Here is a 16641-nt window from a genome sequence, read left to right as displayed (position 1 = left end):
TAGCTTCCAGAACATGTGCTTCTGCCAAAAAATTGTAGTTCAGTTGTTTTCTACTTCCTGAGGAGTCCAATCCACACCCTTAACTATGGAACCTTATACTGGAGTGAGAGTCTCATTTCTCCTTTGAAACACATGTCTTTTCTTTCTTTGGTGGTTGATGAAGCCATGTGTAAGATTTTTAAAGTGATTACTACTTCTCTTTCTAAATGCTCACCAACTGTGATAGTTGTGGTAGCATTCCAGGTCATTTATTCCACAGGCTAGGTTCACATAAGGTCACTGCTTACACTAGAGAGAATTGTCTCCATCTGCTCTTATTGTCAATGAGCATTTTGAATATGTTTGTATGATTCTCCTATCTCCCCTATACCCTCAAAGTAGACACAGAAGAGGTTTTACTCTTGTCTTCCTTAAGCAGATTTTAAGTTCCTGTAACTTATTTTAAGTTCCTTTAAGTATCTAGGTGCCATGGATAATGTTTCTTTAAAATAAGATAATAATGATAAAAGTAGTAATTTTCTTTTTATCAATTCTTTTTGTTGTTCAGTTGTTTAGCTGTGTCTGACTGTTCCTGACTCCATGGACCTTCTAACTTTCATCATCTCTCAAAGTCTGTCCAAGTTTATGTTTATCATTTCCATGACACTATCTATCCATCTTATTCCTTCTCTGTACCCTTTTTGTTTTGCCTTCAATATTTCCCAGCACCAGAGAGTTTTCCAGAGTCTTTTCTTTTCATTATGTGATCAAGTATTTAAGCTTCAACTCTCAGTATATTCCAGTGAATAACCTGAATTTCCTTTAGGATTGACTGATTTGACCTCTTCTGTGAGGCTCAGTTTTCCTTATAGCCCAATTTTCACAGCCATATGTTGCTACTAGAAAAACTAAACTTTTGACTATATGGACCTTTGTTGGCAAAGAGAAGTCTTTGCTTTTTAGTATTCTGTCCAGACTTGCCATAGATTTCCTTCAAGGAGTAATTTCATGGCTGCAGTAGCCATCTGCAGTGATCTTTGAGCCCAAGAATATAAAAACTGATTCTGCTTCCAATTTTTGTTAATTACTGAAATTTAGTAGCTTTTACATTTTTGTAGTATATGACTATTTATAAAGCCTTTCCACAAGATTGCACATTTGATCCTTACAACAACTCTCTGAAGTTGGGAGGTCAGGCTTATGTAATCCTATCAAAATGAGGCAGCTGACCCTCAGAGGGGATAATTGACTTAAACTCATGGAATGTTAATATTAGAAAGAAACTTATGAATGATGTGGTCTGAGTCCTTCATTTTACAGGCGAGGAATCAGAGTCAAAGAGATCATCAGGAGAAGAGCTGGGAATGAGACCTCAGTTCTTTCTAACTCTGTCTCACTACCTATTTTTTAGGATACTTTGGGAAAATGACTGGATAAATAATTATGACCTAATAATGTAACTATTCTAGTGCCATAAAAATAATGAGTATAATGCACATAGAGAAATATAGAAAGATGGCTATGAAGTGATATAAGGTGAGAATCAATGGAACTGGAAATCTAATCATGCTTCAAAAATTCTTTAAAAACTGGTAAATTAAGTAACTAATTATGTAAACAAAATTTTCAGTAAAACAATGTTGCAAAGCACTGTAGGATTAATTGCTAAATGAATGTTTCAGACAATAAATGTTCTAAAAATTAGAGATTACTTTAGACTTGGGTCTAGGTGAGAGGAAGCAGATGTGGTAAATATAGGTCTTAGAGCTATTATTATTCTCATTTTACAAATAAAGAAATTGAAGTTCAAATAATTTGATCACAGTCAAATAGGGAGCAGACATTAGAGGTCTCTCCTGATTTCATATTCAGTGTTTTTTCCATTTCATGGTATTATCTCCTACTGAAAAAAGAATTCAAAATGAACAGTAATAATATTATTGTTCAGTTGTGTCCTACTCTTCCCCATTTGGGATTTTCTTGGTAAAGAAACAAGAGTGGTTTGTCATTTCCTGCTACACAGCTCATATACAGATGAGGAAACTGAGGCAAATAGAATTAAGTGACTTGTCTGGGATCACAGAAAGTATTTGAGACTGGATTTGAAATCAGGTCTTTCTGACTCAAAGCCCAGTGCTTTATCTACTAATCTCAATCTCCACCCTAATAAAAATAATTGCTAGTCTTTATATTGGGCTACAAGGTTTGTAAAAAACTTTATAACAACCCAGAAAGAGAGAGAGGTGTTCTTGTTATTCCCATTTTTTAAATTTTTGCAAAGCAATGGGGTTAAACAACTTGCCCAAAGTCATACAATTAAGTAAGTATTAAATGTCTGAGACCAGATTTATTATTATTATTCTCATTATACAAGTGAGGGAACTGAGGTAGACAATGATTCAGTGATTTGTCCACAGTTACACCATTAGTAAACATCTGAGGCTAAACATGAAGTTAATGTTTCCTGACTAGCCAGATCCAGTGCTTGACCCTCTGTGTTACCTAGATGTCTATTAATTTTGGATTTTTAATAGAGGGAGAACAGCACCTAAATCCAGATGCAGAAGTGGAGGGCCAAAAAGAGAATGCTCTAGTGAGCCAGAAGTGAAATTAAAATCAAAGCTGGTCAGAGATCAGGATTTAGAATCATTGATGATTTATGATTTAAAGGGGAATCCAAAACTGATTTAGTCTTGCCCTCCTATTATACTGGTAAGCTGCTAAAATAGAAGTGGGACTCCAGCACTCCCAGAAAAATAGGATACAGTTCTGGAAGTGATTTAAAAGATTTTCTAGTCCATTTTCTTCATTTTTATAAAGAAGAAAAACTGAGGTGGGAAGAAATGCTTTAGGTTACATAACTAGCAAGTAGGAAGTAGTAGACTAGAATTTTTGTTTCCAATCCCTTTGCTGCATGGAAATCTCATCTCCCCCCCCTCCCCACAATCCCACATCTCTGCCTGGCTACCTTTGTATCCTTCCTTTACTTCTATAAGCTTTGGTATGAATTTTTGCCTCAATGTTTTCTTCTTCTAGGTATATTTGCATTTAATACTATCTTTAATTGTGGAAGAAAAGTCTTTGTACCCTGATAGAATACTCTTCCTATGCCCCTAAAAATCATTCTTCTTTGTTATTTGGCTTTGCATGAGATTGGCCCTCTCTTGAGCCAGGTCTTCAGATTTCCAGACCTGTTCTGCCTGCATTCCATCACACCCCAGATATCAGGAGTCATAAACATTGCAGTTGATCTGAAAGTTCTCAGAATATTGAAGAGAAGACTTCATGATTCAAAGGCGGGTTTAAAACCAGAAACCATTTAGTTTCTCATAGCTCTTGTTCCTACTCTACCATCAGGTAGTACTCTTTTGTGGAAACCATCTGTAATATGTTAAGTTGTCAGATCTCTTATCTTTTCAGAACATATATGAAAAAAGTTCAGATAATCTTAGAGAAATACGACTCCCTATTGTTATGGAAAGAATGTTGAATTTGGAGTCAGAGGTTTTGTTAAGTTTTTTCAAGTTGTGTCTGGCTCTTTGTGACCCCATTTGAGGTTTTTGTGCCAAAGATACTAGGGTGGTTTGTCATTTCCTTCTCCAGCTCATTTTACAGATGACAAAACAGGCAAATAATGTTAAGCAATTTGCCCAGGGTCCCACAGCTAGTAAGTGTTGGAGGCTAGATTTGAATTTAGAAAGATGAGTCTTCCTGACTCTCAATCTGGTGCTGTATGCCTTTTGGCAATTCCTAGTGACTCAGTTTCCTCATTTGTAAGGTGATAAGGCAGTACTAGAAGATGACTAAGAGACCTTCCATCTCTAGCTCTGTTATTCCTTGATTCTAAAGATAATAGAGTAAGGTATTACTTTCTCTGTGGTCAGAAGCATTGTTTGGTCAGTCCTAGGGTGGAACTGCCCAGCTGCTCAAGATTTACACCCTTTTAACATCCAATACATCAGGAGAGTAGGAAGGTCACTATATCTCTCTTGGAAATGTCAGAGATTCTGGATGGAGGGTTTTATTGTGAAAGAGACTATTTATCTAATGCCAAGACAGTTCAATGAAAAGGGAAACTGAGTCCACCATTCTGATATTTTGGCTTATCCAGTGGAGGTATAAATGCTCTATGTATTTAAGTTAATACTGTTTCTTCTCCATATCTCAATCTTCCTCATAATATAAACCATCCCTTTTCTTCCCTTGAAGCCTTCCTTCATGGCTCCATCCTATATGTCTCTCTTGTCCTTTAATATCTATTGTGTTTTACAAAATGTAAGTTTCCTGAGGGTAGGGATCATTTCTTTTTTGTCTTTTTGTCTCCAGTAACTAGCATGCAGTAGGTGCTTAATAAATGTTTATTGATTAATAATATTATATTTTATAATCATTTCATAATCCCAAGTCTTGTAGTATGGTAGGAAGAACTCTAGCATTTGAGGTAATGGGATAGATTTTAGGTCTAGACCTACAAGGGATTTCAGAGACCAATTAAATCCAACTCCCTCATTTTACAGATGGGGCCCACTGAAACTTAGGAAGGTAAAGTAACATTCCTAGTAGGTTAAATCAACAAGGATTTATTAAAACCTACTATGTGCTAGCCATTGTGCTAAGCACAAAAACAATCTTTGTCTTCAGGGAGCTCACAATCTAATGAGGTCACAACCTGCAAACAGCTATGTACAAAGAAAAAGTAAATTGGACCATTTGGAGATCATCTTAGGGGGAAGGCTCTAGCATTAAGGGGGCCTAACTTTTCTCCCCAAGCAGCTGTAGAGATCAGAGAAGGGAGAACAATGAATTTTTGACTTCAGAGGTCATATGACAGTTGATCCTTGACAGGGATAGAGTGCTGAGCTTGGAGTCAGGAAAACCTCATCATTTTGAGTTCAAATCTGATTTCAGACACTTTGTTAAGTTGTGTGACCCTGGGTAAGTGAATTAAACCTGTTCCTCCATAAAATGAGCAGGAGAAGGAAGTGGCAAACCACTCCAGTCTTTCTGTCAAGGAAACCCCAAATGGAGGTCACAGAGTCAAACTGAACACTAATAATAACAAAAGGAAAGTTTCTAAAGTTTTCCTAGGATTGCAAGATCCTATCAGTCCTGATAGTCCATCTCATTACTCCCTCAGGCCCCTCTGATTAGAGAGTGGGAACATGACCCTCCATTTAAAGGAGTGAACTCTCATTTCTTACCTGATTGCATTATTTTGGGATTTTTCTGACTTCTTCACCAGTCCTTTAAATTGAAAATCTCCCTGTTTCCCCTCTTCCCAGATTTCCAGCCTCCTTTTGTGTATTTTCTTTTTCTATTTGATTGTAAGATGCTTGAGGAGAGATACTTTCTTTTTTTTTTTTTTCATATTTGTATTCTTGGCACAGTGCCTGGCCAATACATAGGGCTACAAACAAATTTGGAAACAAGATAAAGAATTCAAGCTTACTAAATAGTGTTAGACTGTTTCTGTTATTCTTTTTGGAACTCTGCTGAAACTTCGGGAGTCAACTTTTCGGTGAATGTATAGTTCCTGTAATTAGACTTTTGTTAAGGCCCAGATCATTTAAAAATGAATAAATGAATGACTAATGAAGAAAAAAAAATTATTAAGCTTTAACTTTGTATAAATGCTGAACTAAGAACTGGAAATGTAAATACAAAATCCTCAAGGAGCTTTTAATAAGTAGAGACTGTACTTATAGAGGGGAGTGGTGGTTAAGGGGTGTTTTGGTTGGGAAAGACACTGGGGTAGTGAAAAGATGAAGCTATTAGAAAGTGCATTGACACACCCTTTCCAGTTACAAAAGCAGTATTGATTTGATTACTGTTCCAGTAATGGAATATTTATGTGTGTTTGTGTGTGTGTGTGTGTGTGTGTGTGTGTGTGTGTGTGTGTGTGATTGGATATGGGAAGGGGCAGTATGCAACAGTTATATGCCACATGATTCACTAACTATTTTCTACAAACATCTTTTTATGAAATTTATAAACACATTTTTATTAACCTTTAATTTTTCTTTTGAAATTATTAAAGCACAGGTTAAAGTCAAATACTTTTATCACTAAACTTCACTGTTCTAAATAGTGCTTATCCTAGTCTTTTTTACCCGCAGGACTACCCTAAGACTTTTTCTCATTTTTCATTCAAATGTACATGTTGACCATGTCCTTCATACCATACTTAATTCTGGGAAACATCAACTATCCCCCCTCTGCCTGGAAGTCACTGCTTTTAATTTCTCCCAAGAATGACTATGCTTATCTACTGTTCTGAACTCTCAAGCACTCGATGTACTTCATGACAGAATCTAAACAACTCCCCAAATTGGAAACTTTGGAATAATTTCCCCAGATGAACTTTCTCCATTTTATAATCTGATTTTTGTCCATCATCTACGACTGATTGCTATAGATTTTTCCAAAGGCAGCAGCCTCCTCCATATTTTACACCCTCAACTCCTGAACTGTTAAACTATATCTGAATGCAACAGAACAATTTGTCAGATTAAGAGCATGGGAAAACTGCCTTCTCTATTTAGCAGCAAGTAACAGTGGTACTAGAAAAATCCTTTAGCAATGAATCCAACTGCATAATATAGAATGCCATTTACATTATTACATTACAGTGTTACATTCAATATGTTTTTCATGAATCAGATGAAGCAACTTTTTATGGAAATGAGAGTGGGTGTGGAGGGGAAACGCTCTCATTTATAAAAGAGCCTATTTCAGGTTCTGCTGATGTAATTTACTTTTTTGCTTCTGGGCCAGGCCTTTGGAAACAGAGTCCTGTTCTGAGGAAGCTGGAAGCAGAGCCCAATACAGTGGGGTCCTCCAGGAGCACACATGTGGCCACTTGTGAAAGGAATGGATGCTGGCCAGCTTCCCTTGGCTTGAGCCTGAGTCCTCCAAGCTGCACATGTGGTTAACTGAATGAAGGTGCAGTAGAGCACCAGAGCAGAATGAATGGAGGAGTAAATGAGGGGGATAAAGAATGGTCTGACTGTAAGCCATCTTCAAGCCACTGTTTCAAGATATCCATGAGAGAAGATGGTGTGAGCCAAACTGAGTTAGAAAAGAGACTTGTAAGAATGCTTGCTCTCTATTGATGACGGTAGTGCTAGCATCCCATGGAATCAAATAAAATTTTCTTTTCTTCGATATTAGTGACAGTTTAATAAATTCTTCTTGTATTATTTTGAAAGCTGACAGCCTACTAAGGTTCAGAGTTTCTGAGTTGATCATTAGTGGAATTAGACTTATGCATGATGTTTCTATTTTGGAGAAGATAGGAAAACCAAGTTTCAAAAACAAACAAACTAACAAAAACCATATAATTATTATTCCCTATCACATGGTGCTTAAGTAGGTCCCAGGATGACAGTTTCCTAAATCACTGCATTACTAAATGGTTCAGAGTACTTGCCCGAGGTCACACAGCTAATCTATCATCTATCTATCTATCTATCTATCTATCTATCTATCTATCTATCTATCTATCTATCATGTCTGTATATATACCAAAGGAAGAATTTTTACCTCCATCTTCTAGATTTCAAAGTTGGTCCTCTGACCTCTATGCTATGACATGTTTTGATGTACTTAGTTGGATAAAGAAATTATTTATTGGGAACTTACTAGGTACCAGGCATCATCCATCTAAGTGCATCCAAGAATAAAGAATGGGAGAGTCAAGGAAGAAGAGAGCTGATAAAAAGGGTGGGGCCAAGAGTCAAGAATGGAAGTGAGCATGGTGGTTTGGGCTCTTCCCCAAAATGAGGTTCTAGGCCAAAACTAACAAAATGGAGATGACTGAGGAGATGGAAACATCTGTACAGCTTGAGAAGGCACCTGGGAAGCTAGAGCAGAGGTGTACAAGACAAAAGGTAAGGGATTGAGCTGATTTGAAAGTAATCACCTAATATTATGTTCACAGTTATAACTATTTGAAAATAGTACAAAGTAAAGCATATCTTTTTCTGTTTCTTTTTTGTTTTTTATACATATGTGACAATATGCTTTGCATGACTACATATTTTGCAATGAGTTTTGTTTTTATTTAAAAAATAAGTATTTTATTTAGATTATAAGGCTTGTGAGGTCAGGGATTATTTAGCAGGTGTTTGTTGGATGCATGAATATGATAACTAGACCATAATGAATGATTATCGCTGATTCTAGTGGTGCAATTGAATCTGGAATCCTGGGACCTACTTTTGCACCATGTGATAGGGAATTCCCTTAATCTTGGACTAGATGATTTTTTTTTTCTTTTTCTTTTTTTTAGGTTTTTGCAAGGCAAATCGGGTTAAATGGCTTGCCCAAGGCCACACAGCTAGGTAATTATTAAATGTCTGAGATCAGATTTGAACCCAGGTACTCCTGACTCCATGGCCGGTGCTTTATCCACTGTGCTACCTAGCTGCCCCAGACTAGATGACTTCTAAGGAATCTTTTATCCCTAAGTCTGTGATCCTTTGATTCCATGAAAAGTCACTACATTAAGGAGGGGAAGAATTGATCTAGCACCTGGATCTTTTTAATCTCATTCTGGAATTCTTTCCCTATAGCACTACTTTGGTCCCAGGATATTCTGTGGACTCTTGGAGGCCCAAATTGGTTCCCTACCCTATAACTCCTTCAAAGCAGTCTGAATTTTCTAGAGCCATCCTCTTGAGACCCCATGGACTAGGGTCTAGACTAGACCCCAAATAATCTTTCCCTCTTCTTGCAATGTGAGTTTCATAGCCAGTGAGTCTCATGACTTCCTAGTCTAATTCCATAGCCTACTGGGCCTGAAGGGTGGACTCAGAGTGCTATACAACCAATTTTTGTAATTTCTTGGGTGGAGGGTTTATGCAGCATTGGAATGTTCTATTCTTCAGAGAATATCAATCAATGGCAGAAGGAAGGGAGGAGTGCTGTGAAGAACAGAAGATATTATGAAGGAATGGGACCCCAGGCAAGAAAAGAGGATTTCATTTCTGCTTTTTTTCCTACTGTCATGCTTATTCTTTGTTGGGCTTGCATACAGACTCATATGAATGGGGTCCTTTTCCTGCCATTGAGCTATTAAAAGTACCTTCAAGATCTTAAAAGTAAATGAATTACCCCCAAGTCATGTGGCATAAATTCATATATCTCCCCCCCCCCTTAAGCATTATTCTTTGAGGTTGGGTTTTAGATAGGATTTTGTTTATACTTAGGGAAAACCAAGAAAAGTAAACAGAATTACAGTGTATACAATTGTGAAATGACTGACTTGGAAATTTGACTCTAAGATACCCTTAATGTGGTCAAAGAAGCTGGCATTAGTCTGCTAGATATCCATCTGCCTTACATCTAGGTCTGACTAGATCTGACATGCAAGCAGCCAATACTGTGCTTTAGGAAAAGCAAATATTTTTTCCTTGTAGAGGTGTTGATTTTGTAGAAAGGTGACTATTTAGAATCAGAAGAATTAAGTTCAAATTTTATCACTGTCCATTAACTAACCAGATGAGCTTAAGCATATCATTTTAAGCTAATATCTTGTCACAAGAAGGAATTGGAGGGGTAATTTATAATTTATAATAGAATAAATGAGACATTGATTTACCTTCTCCCATTATATTTTATTTAAAAGCTAAATCCTACTGTTTTCTGAATATAATTTTAGTTGTCTTGTCAGATGCAACTTATCTCAATCTTGGAACCTGGTTCATTTTAAGGGCTGAATGAAAAATTGTTACTCCTAGATTAAAGAATATTGAATGACCATAAAATATCTTAAAAATTCTCTGAGCCTCAGTTTCTCATCTGTAAAATGGGGATAATCATCTTTTATTACCTCCCTGACCATGGTATTATAAAGAAAATACTTTGAATCTTTTAATGTACCATGGAAATGTGAGATATTTTTAGATTTTTCTCAATCCCATACAGGTTCCTTTCTATTTTGAGGCTGGCTGCTTTCTATCATTTTCCAAAATCAGACTTTCCATTTGTCATGAGCAAACCACATTAGCATGACTCCACCCAGATTTACTGTATCATGGTGTTCCACCCTCATCACCATGGAAATGTTTATAGGTTTACAATACACACCCAATACTTTCTAGTCACATAGTGTTTACTCCATATATTGTGTATTGATATAGAGGATCAACAATTAGGGAAGGCCTTTTCCTTATAAACTGAATTAAGGGATACTTTTAGCCACATTCCAAAGCATATACAGTATCTTTTTTAATCCCAGTGTAAGTAGACCAGAAATTCTGTATCTGAGAATTCTAGTTTGCGTATTCAAGCTTTGCCCAGAACTGAATCTTTAAACATGTTCTTTCTTTTACATATTTTATGTCTCCTTGGTTTCTGATCCCACTTTTGTCTCTGCTCACTCCTTCTGACTCCTCTTTATCTTTTCAACTCCTTTCTCTCCTAAGATATCCATACTTCCCTCTTATAATGGGAAGCATGCGGGTTACATGAAAGAAAATGCAGAAAATATTATGAGAAGTGAGCATGACTTCCAGTCCTAGACTGTAGTGCAATCTTTGATAAGCACCTGGAAATTTCTTCCTTCCTTCACTCAGTTTCCTTCATCAATCACCTTCTTCACATAGCAAATAGTGATTTATCAGAAATTTAACATGGAGATACAATGTGGCTTATTGGATGGAGAGATATCCTGGGCACCAGGCAGCCTGATGCCTTTCACACATATTGGCTGTGTGACCCTTGGCAAGTCACCTAACCTTTCAGTAGTCTAAGGCTTCAACAGTTAAGATTATATGGTCCTGATTTGCATTTAAAGGAAGTTCCTCACCAGTGCTTCCCATGTCAATGAAATCACCATTCTAGTCCTCATCTCTGTCCTGCAAGGGGAAGAAATTGAAGCATCTCATCCATAGTCCTTAAAAAAAATTATAGAGAAATCTGAAAAATCTTGTGTTATCTATGGCAAAAAACTGAGACAATAATCGTTGAGATGAGATTTGAATCCAGGTTCTCTGATAACTAAACCCTTCATATTTTGCACTATAGCATAACCATCTTCATTTGTTCTCACTCATCTTTATTAGAAGAAAAGATGAGGGAGGTATGTTTGTTTTTACATTTAGAAAAGGGGATAGAAGGGGAATATTCTAATAGAACTATGTGAGGATTTTCAGCTCTCAGTCTCCTGAGAAGCCTCCTAACTTTACTTAGAAGGAAGAAACCTGGAACCAAAGAAGAGGCATGGAGGAGAAATCAAATGAGAGACATTTTCTCATGGGGGTGAAAATTATAGCTGTTTTTTTTGATCAAACAATATGTTTATCTATGAAATACTTTTAAAAAATTTCTAATAATAACAATAATGTTCTTGTTATTCAGTAATTTCAGTTATGTCTAACTCTTTGTGATCCCATTTGGGGTTTTCTTGGCAAAGATACTGGAGTGATTTGTCATTTCCTTCTCCAACTCATTTTACAGATGAGGAAACTGAGGCAAACATAGTCACTAATAATAATAAAAATTTATAATAATACTAATAGCTTGCTTACATTTATATAGAACTTATAGGCTTACAAAGCACTTTTAACATTATTTCATTTACTCTCAGAACAATGTTGGGAGGTAGGCGCTATAATGATTTCCCACTTAGCAGATGAAGAAACAAAGAGAGGTTAAGTAAGCTGCTCAGAATCACAAAGCTAGTAAATTCTGAGTCTGACTTTGAACTCAGCAGGTTTAATCAACAATCCATTCATTTTATGAGACTGCCTCCTATGGCATGCACAAGTTTACACATTTACCTGACTCCACCCAGCACCCAACTCAGCTTCTTATTCCTAAAGGGGACTCAAAGAGTATTTGATGATTGAATGAATGAATGAGTGAGTGAGTGAATGAATGAATGAATGAGAATACACTTTGCCTCCATTTCTGAGGTGTGGAGGATAGAGGACATATATCACTTGGTCTAGAATATGATGATGTTTGTCCTTCGTTCTCGAAGAAAATCATGACATCAGGGAGGTGATGCCATGACAAGAACGTGAATTGGATTTGAGTGGGGGGGCTATGCCAAGTCACCAGCCTTACTTTTTCCTCTGGAGACATCTGGGTCCAGTGGCTAGATATGGATCAGGACACCTGGAGATAATCCTGGATGCATCTAGAATATAATTAAATGCTAAATGATATGGTAGAAATTAGTGTGGGTAAAGTAGGCCACCTTCTTTCCTCAGAAAGACACTAAGTATCTCTGTGAACCAGAATTACTTTCTTTGTGGAATTGTGGAATTCCTTTCTTTGTGGAAAGGGTGTGAGTAGGGTTTAGGTGGGATGAGGGCATTCAGTCTCCAACTTCTGATTATTTAACTGTTTTGGAAAGGGGAAAGTGTGATTTGGGGAAGCTGTCATAATCTTTTTTTTTTTTTTTTGCAATGTAATGGGATTAAGAGACTTGCCCAAGATCACACAGCTAGGTAATTATTAAGTGATACCGAATCTGAACTCAGGTCCTCTTGACTGCAGGGTCAGTGTGCTATCCACTATGCCACCTAGCTGCCCGCTCATACTCTTTCTTGCCATCCCTTACTTCTTTCCTATTTGAATGAATGAATGATGTACTAAGGCTAGTGTTTTTAATGAGTAATCTGTCCAGAGGATGAAGGGATGTGGCTTACCTATTTAGGGCTTCCTTTCTTGTTTGAATAAATTAGTGGAAATTCCCTTCTGAAGTTTAGTATAAAAGAAAGTTAGTATCCCTGGAAGGAAAAATCTCAGCCTTTTGTTAGCTTCTTTTCAGAATTTCACTCTCTGAAAGTTCATGTGATCAATTGAATTTTAAAAAGAATTTATTTATCTTATACTTATTCTAGTTTCCCATTTTTATGGATGAAGAAACTGAAGTCCAGAAAGGCAGAGAAGTGATTTTTCCAAGGTGACTGAAATAAATAGTAGAGTTAGAATTTGTATTAAAGTCTTCTGACTCCTGGGCCAAAATTCTTTTCATGAATTCGTCCCATTTCCTTTTCTGCTTAAGGGAGTGATGATGTTTGTCCTTCATTTTCGAAGAAGATCATGATATCAAGGAGGTGATGGCATGAAAAGCAAGTGAACTGGATTTGAGTTAGCTATGCTAAGTCACCAGCCTCACTTTCTCCTCCAGAACCATCTGGGTCCAGTGATGAATATGAATCAGATATGAATCAGGATGACTGGAGATGGCCCTGGATGCAAGGCAGTCAGAGTTAAGTGATTTGCCCAAGATCACACAGCTAGTACGTGTCTGAGGTCAAATTTGAACTCAGATCCTCCTGACTCCAGGGCTAGTCCTCTATCCTCTGCAACACCTAGCTTAGATACAGCCAGGAAAGGGAAGAATATGGTGTGTGTGTGTGTGTGTGTGTGTGACATGTGGTGATAGTGGGTGTATGTGTGTGGTGTGTTTGGAGAAGGTGGTGGTTATGGGGGTGTGTGAGTATGGTGAGTACAGTGGATGCGTGTGTATGTGCATGCGTGTGTGTGTGTGTGTGTGTTTGAAGGTGATGGTGGGTGTAAACAGGGGGGTGGGGGGGTGGGGTACAGAGCATGAATGAACAGTGTTGTCATCAGAAAGAAGGAAGGTAAAAACCAGATAAATTCTACCCTGTAGGGTAACAGTGCTTCGTTATTTCAAAGCCTTTTCAGGGAAGAATTTTTAATCTCCAAGATCTCAGGTTTAGAAATGATTTAGAAAGATTAAGATGGAGAAAAAAAGGGGTGGGGTAGGGAGGTGGGTGATTCTTTTGTTTTGCTTGGGGAACAAATACCTACGTGGAGGAAATGTTGCAATATTGTCTGCCTCTTCTTCTGATTCCCCTTCCCCATCCCTCCTCAATCCTCCTCTCTCTCTCCTTCCGTTCCCCTCCCTCCCAGGCTTAGGAGAGTCTGCAGATCACTCTGTTGATTGCCTTACCATCTGGGTTTGCATTAAGCACCTTCTCCACAAACACCATCCAGCCTATTATCAAAGGAGTTCATTTCTAGGCACCCATGATCAATTCCTGACTCAGGAGAGGTTCTAATTAGAAGTGGAGGCTGTGGGGTTGGCATTATTGGTCCCTCATTTCCTCAAAGGGATAAATTTAACATGAACTCGGAGGTCTTGTCAGCCTCAGCTCCAAGAGGGCTGTGGGTCACAGGAATTCAAAGTGGAACTTTTTCCTCTGCCCCAGCTGCTAGCCCAGTTTCTGAGGAATCAAGTCTTGTGAGAAAGGATGTTAGCCACAGGGGAAAAGTTTTCCCAATAGGGAGGTCTTAATGATCTAGTCCCCATATAGAGAAAGTTTTTTTTTGCAAATAGAAATGGCTCGTTATTTTATTTGATAATTACAGCAATATGATGAGATTGGTGTGATCCTTCTTTCCATTTTACATATGAAGAAAATGAGGCAGACAGTGGTTAAGTGACACAGTTAACAAGTGTCTGAGGCAGTATTTGAACTAAGGTCTTCCTGACTATGAGTACAACATTGGATCACCTAGCTAACTCATTTGTTGTAAGGGTTTTTGTTACATACATACATATATATATATATATATATATATATATATATATATATATATATATATATATAAAACCTTCAGGGGAGGAGGTGATAGAAGGAAGAAAAAATATCTCTTAATTTAGAAAAATGAAATTAATTAAAGTTGAAACTAGCTTAAAAAATAAAATACACCCCCCCCAAAGAGAAATAGCATGCCTGTGTTAGACATGCCTGCCTTGCCACAGTGACAGCTCTGACAAGCTGGAGAGATGACCAAAGTTCCCACCAACAGGCCACCTTGCTTTTCTATTCTAGTGAGTTGGGTAAGACTGCCTGCTGCCCTCTAGGATGAAGGAAGGATCATTCTCCATCTCCATCTCAGGCCTGGCTGGTCCCTTGGGAAGTAGAGCACAGCAGCACCTGTTCAACAACTGGACATAGGAAGGGTCATTCCCAGTTAGAGCAGCCAGGGTCTCAGTGAGAGAGCTGGTGATGTTTTATTGGGGGAAAGGAAGGACAGAAAAGACTCTGCCCTAGGGCACCAAAAAGATCCACTCTCTGGTTCCTGTGCCAGTCTCTCTCTCTGCTGCCTGAGTCCTTCCTCTTTTTTTTTTTGTATTTTTGTTTTGTTTTGTTAAAAAGTATCACTTCTTTCTGCACCTGCTATTATGAGGCAAAAAAGGCAGATATCAGAGAAGAGTAGTCTAGTGAAATTAAAAGAAAATAGAATAGAAAAATCAGAATGTTCTTCTCCTTCCCCCCCAGCCCCCATTAGCCACTTCCTTTTTTTTTTTTAAAGTATTTAAGAGAAAAAAAGCACCTTTATCAATAAAAGAGAACTCACCTCTACTCCATCTGTGGGCCAAGGTAGCTTGAGCATTGTAATATAACAGCAGAAGCATTAAGGTCTTCCAGCACATCTTTTACTTCAAGAAGAGAAAAACACCTTCAAAAGCACTCAGAACCCCAATACCTGTGGCTGTGGCAGCATATAATTCAACTAAGAATTATATATCTTTCTTATTGCCCTTCCCCTCTCAGAAATGGAGAAACGCCTTCCCCTTTCCTTGGAAGGAAGGACCTGCCTGCCCTCTTGGGTGGGACAGAAGTCAACACCTCTTAATCCAGCTCTCTCTGGAATTGGGGGACTCCGCTTCCACAGACAGACTCTGTTTTTGAGCACATCTGGAGTGACTCATGGGGCATGTGATTTCCTTGGCAGAAGGGTGGATAAATATAATTTCTGTACTTAAGTTCCATGTGTTGGATGGACCCACTGGAACTTTTCTTTAGCAAACAGACACAGAGAACTTCGTTAAAGAGCCTGGTGAAAGGTTGGCTGAGTTCTCCACAGTTCCTGGGACATAGTAGCAGGAATTGGAGAGAAGATGAACAAGGATGCTTAGTCTAGGATGGAAGGATCACAGCTATAGAGACAGAGCTTCGGCAAAATTGTCTTAGGATAGCAAAAGCATTTCACTGTCTGAGGCAGGATGTCAATCAGATGTTTTTCTCTAGGGATCAAGCTAGGAATTTCTTCTCCTGGGGCCAAGCCTGAGAGCTGATCCTTGGAGTATGTGAGGGAGGAAAGTTTCATCTTCTTCAGGCGCTCTCTCTCTCTCTCTCTCTCTCTCTCTCTCTCTCTCTCTCTCTCCTTCCTTTTTCCCTCTCTCATCCATTCCTCCTTCCCTCCTTTTTTCCTTTCCCTTCCTTCCTTCCTTCCTTCCTTCCTTCCTTCCTTCCTTCCTTCCTTCCTTCCTTCCTTCCTTCCTTCCTTCCTTCCCCTTCCCCTTCCCCTTCCCCTTCCCCCCCTCCACTGTTTACCTAATAGATTTGAGGAAAACAGAGATCTGACACAGATAAGGAAGTTGTGACAGAGGAATATGGGTAACTTGCTTTACTTTCCATCTCTGTAGAGTCAGGACTCAAGTTTTTTTTCTTTTCATCTGGTCAGACCTCTGGTCCAAGTCTCCAATCCACCACTTGTCATTTATTTAACCATTTTCTGTGTCTGTAACTAATACAGGATAAGATAAAGTATCACTTTCTCCTATTACTATGATCTGATATATGTAACATATCTCCATAGATTCCAAAGACTAACAAATCATGGAAAATTCTGGCATCCTCCATCTTCTCTTGGTTCTTACTCCACTCC

The 16641-nt window shown here is 38.1% G+C and overlaps 1 protein-coding gene across 1 annotated transcript in view; it reads right to left on the bottom strand.

Moving 5' to 3' along the window:
- FAM180A (family with sequence similarity 180 member A) overlaps window positions 1-15648 on the bottom strand; it is a 28631-nt gene extending 12983 nt beyond the window's left edge. The window contains exon 1 of the mRNA XM_074193610.1: window positions 15328-15648. Coding sequence (XP_074049711.1) covers window positions 15328-15403 — 76 coding nt within the window. The 5' untranslated portion in view covers window positions 15404-15648. The remainder of the gene's footprint in view (window positions 1-15327) is intronic.
- Window positions 15649-16641: the final 993 nt, after the last annotated feature.

This window comes from Macrotis lagotis, chromosome 7, assembly GCF_037893015.1.
Source record: "Macrotis lagotis isolate mMagLag1 chromosome 7, bilby.v1.9.chrom.fasta, whole genome shotgun sequence".
Taxonomy (NCBI): domain Eukaryota; kingdom Metazoa; phylum Chordata; class Mammalia; order Peramelemorphia; family Peramelidae; genus Macrotis; species Macrotis lagotis.
The sequence above is the reverse complement of the archived record's forward strand: the minus strand, read 5'-3'. Positions and strand labels throughout refer to the sequence as shown.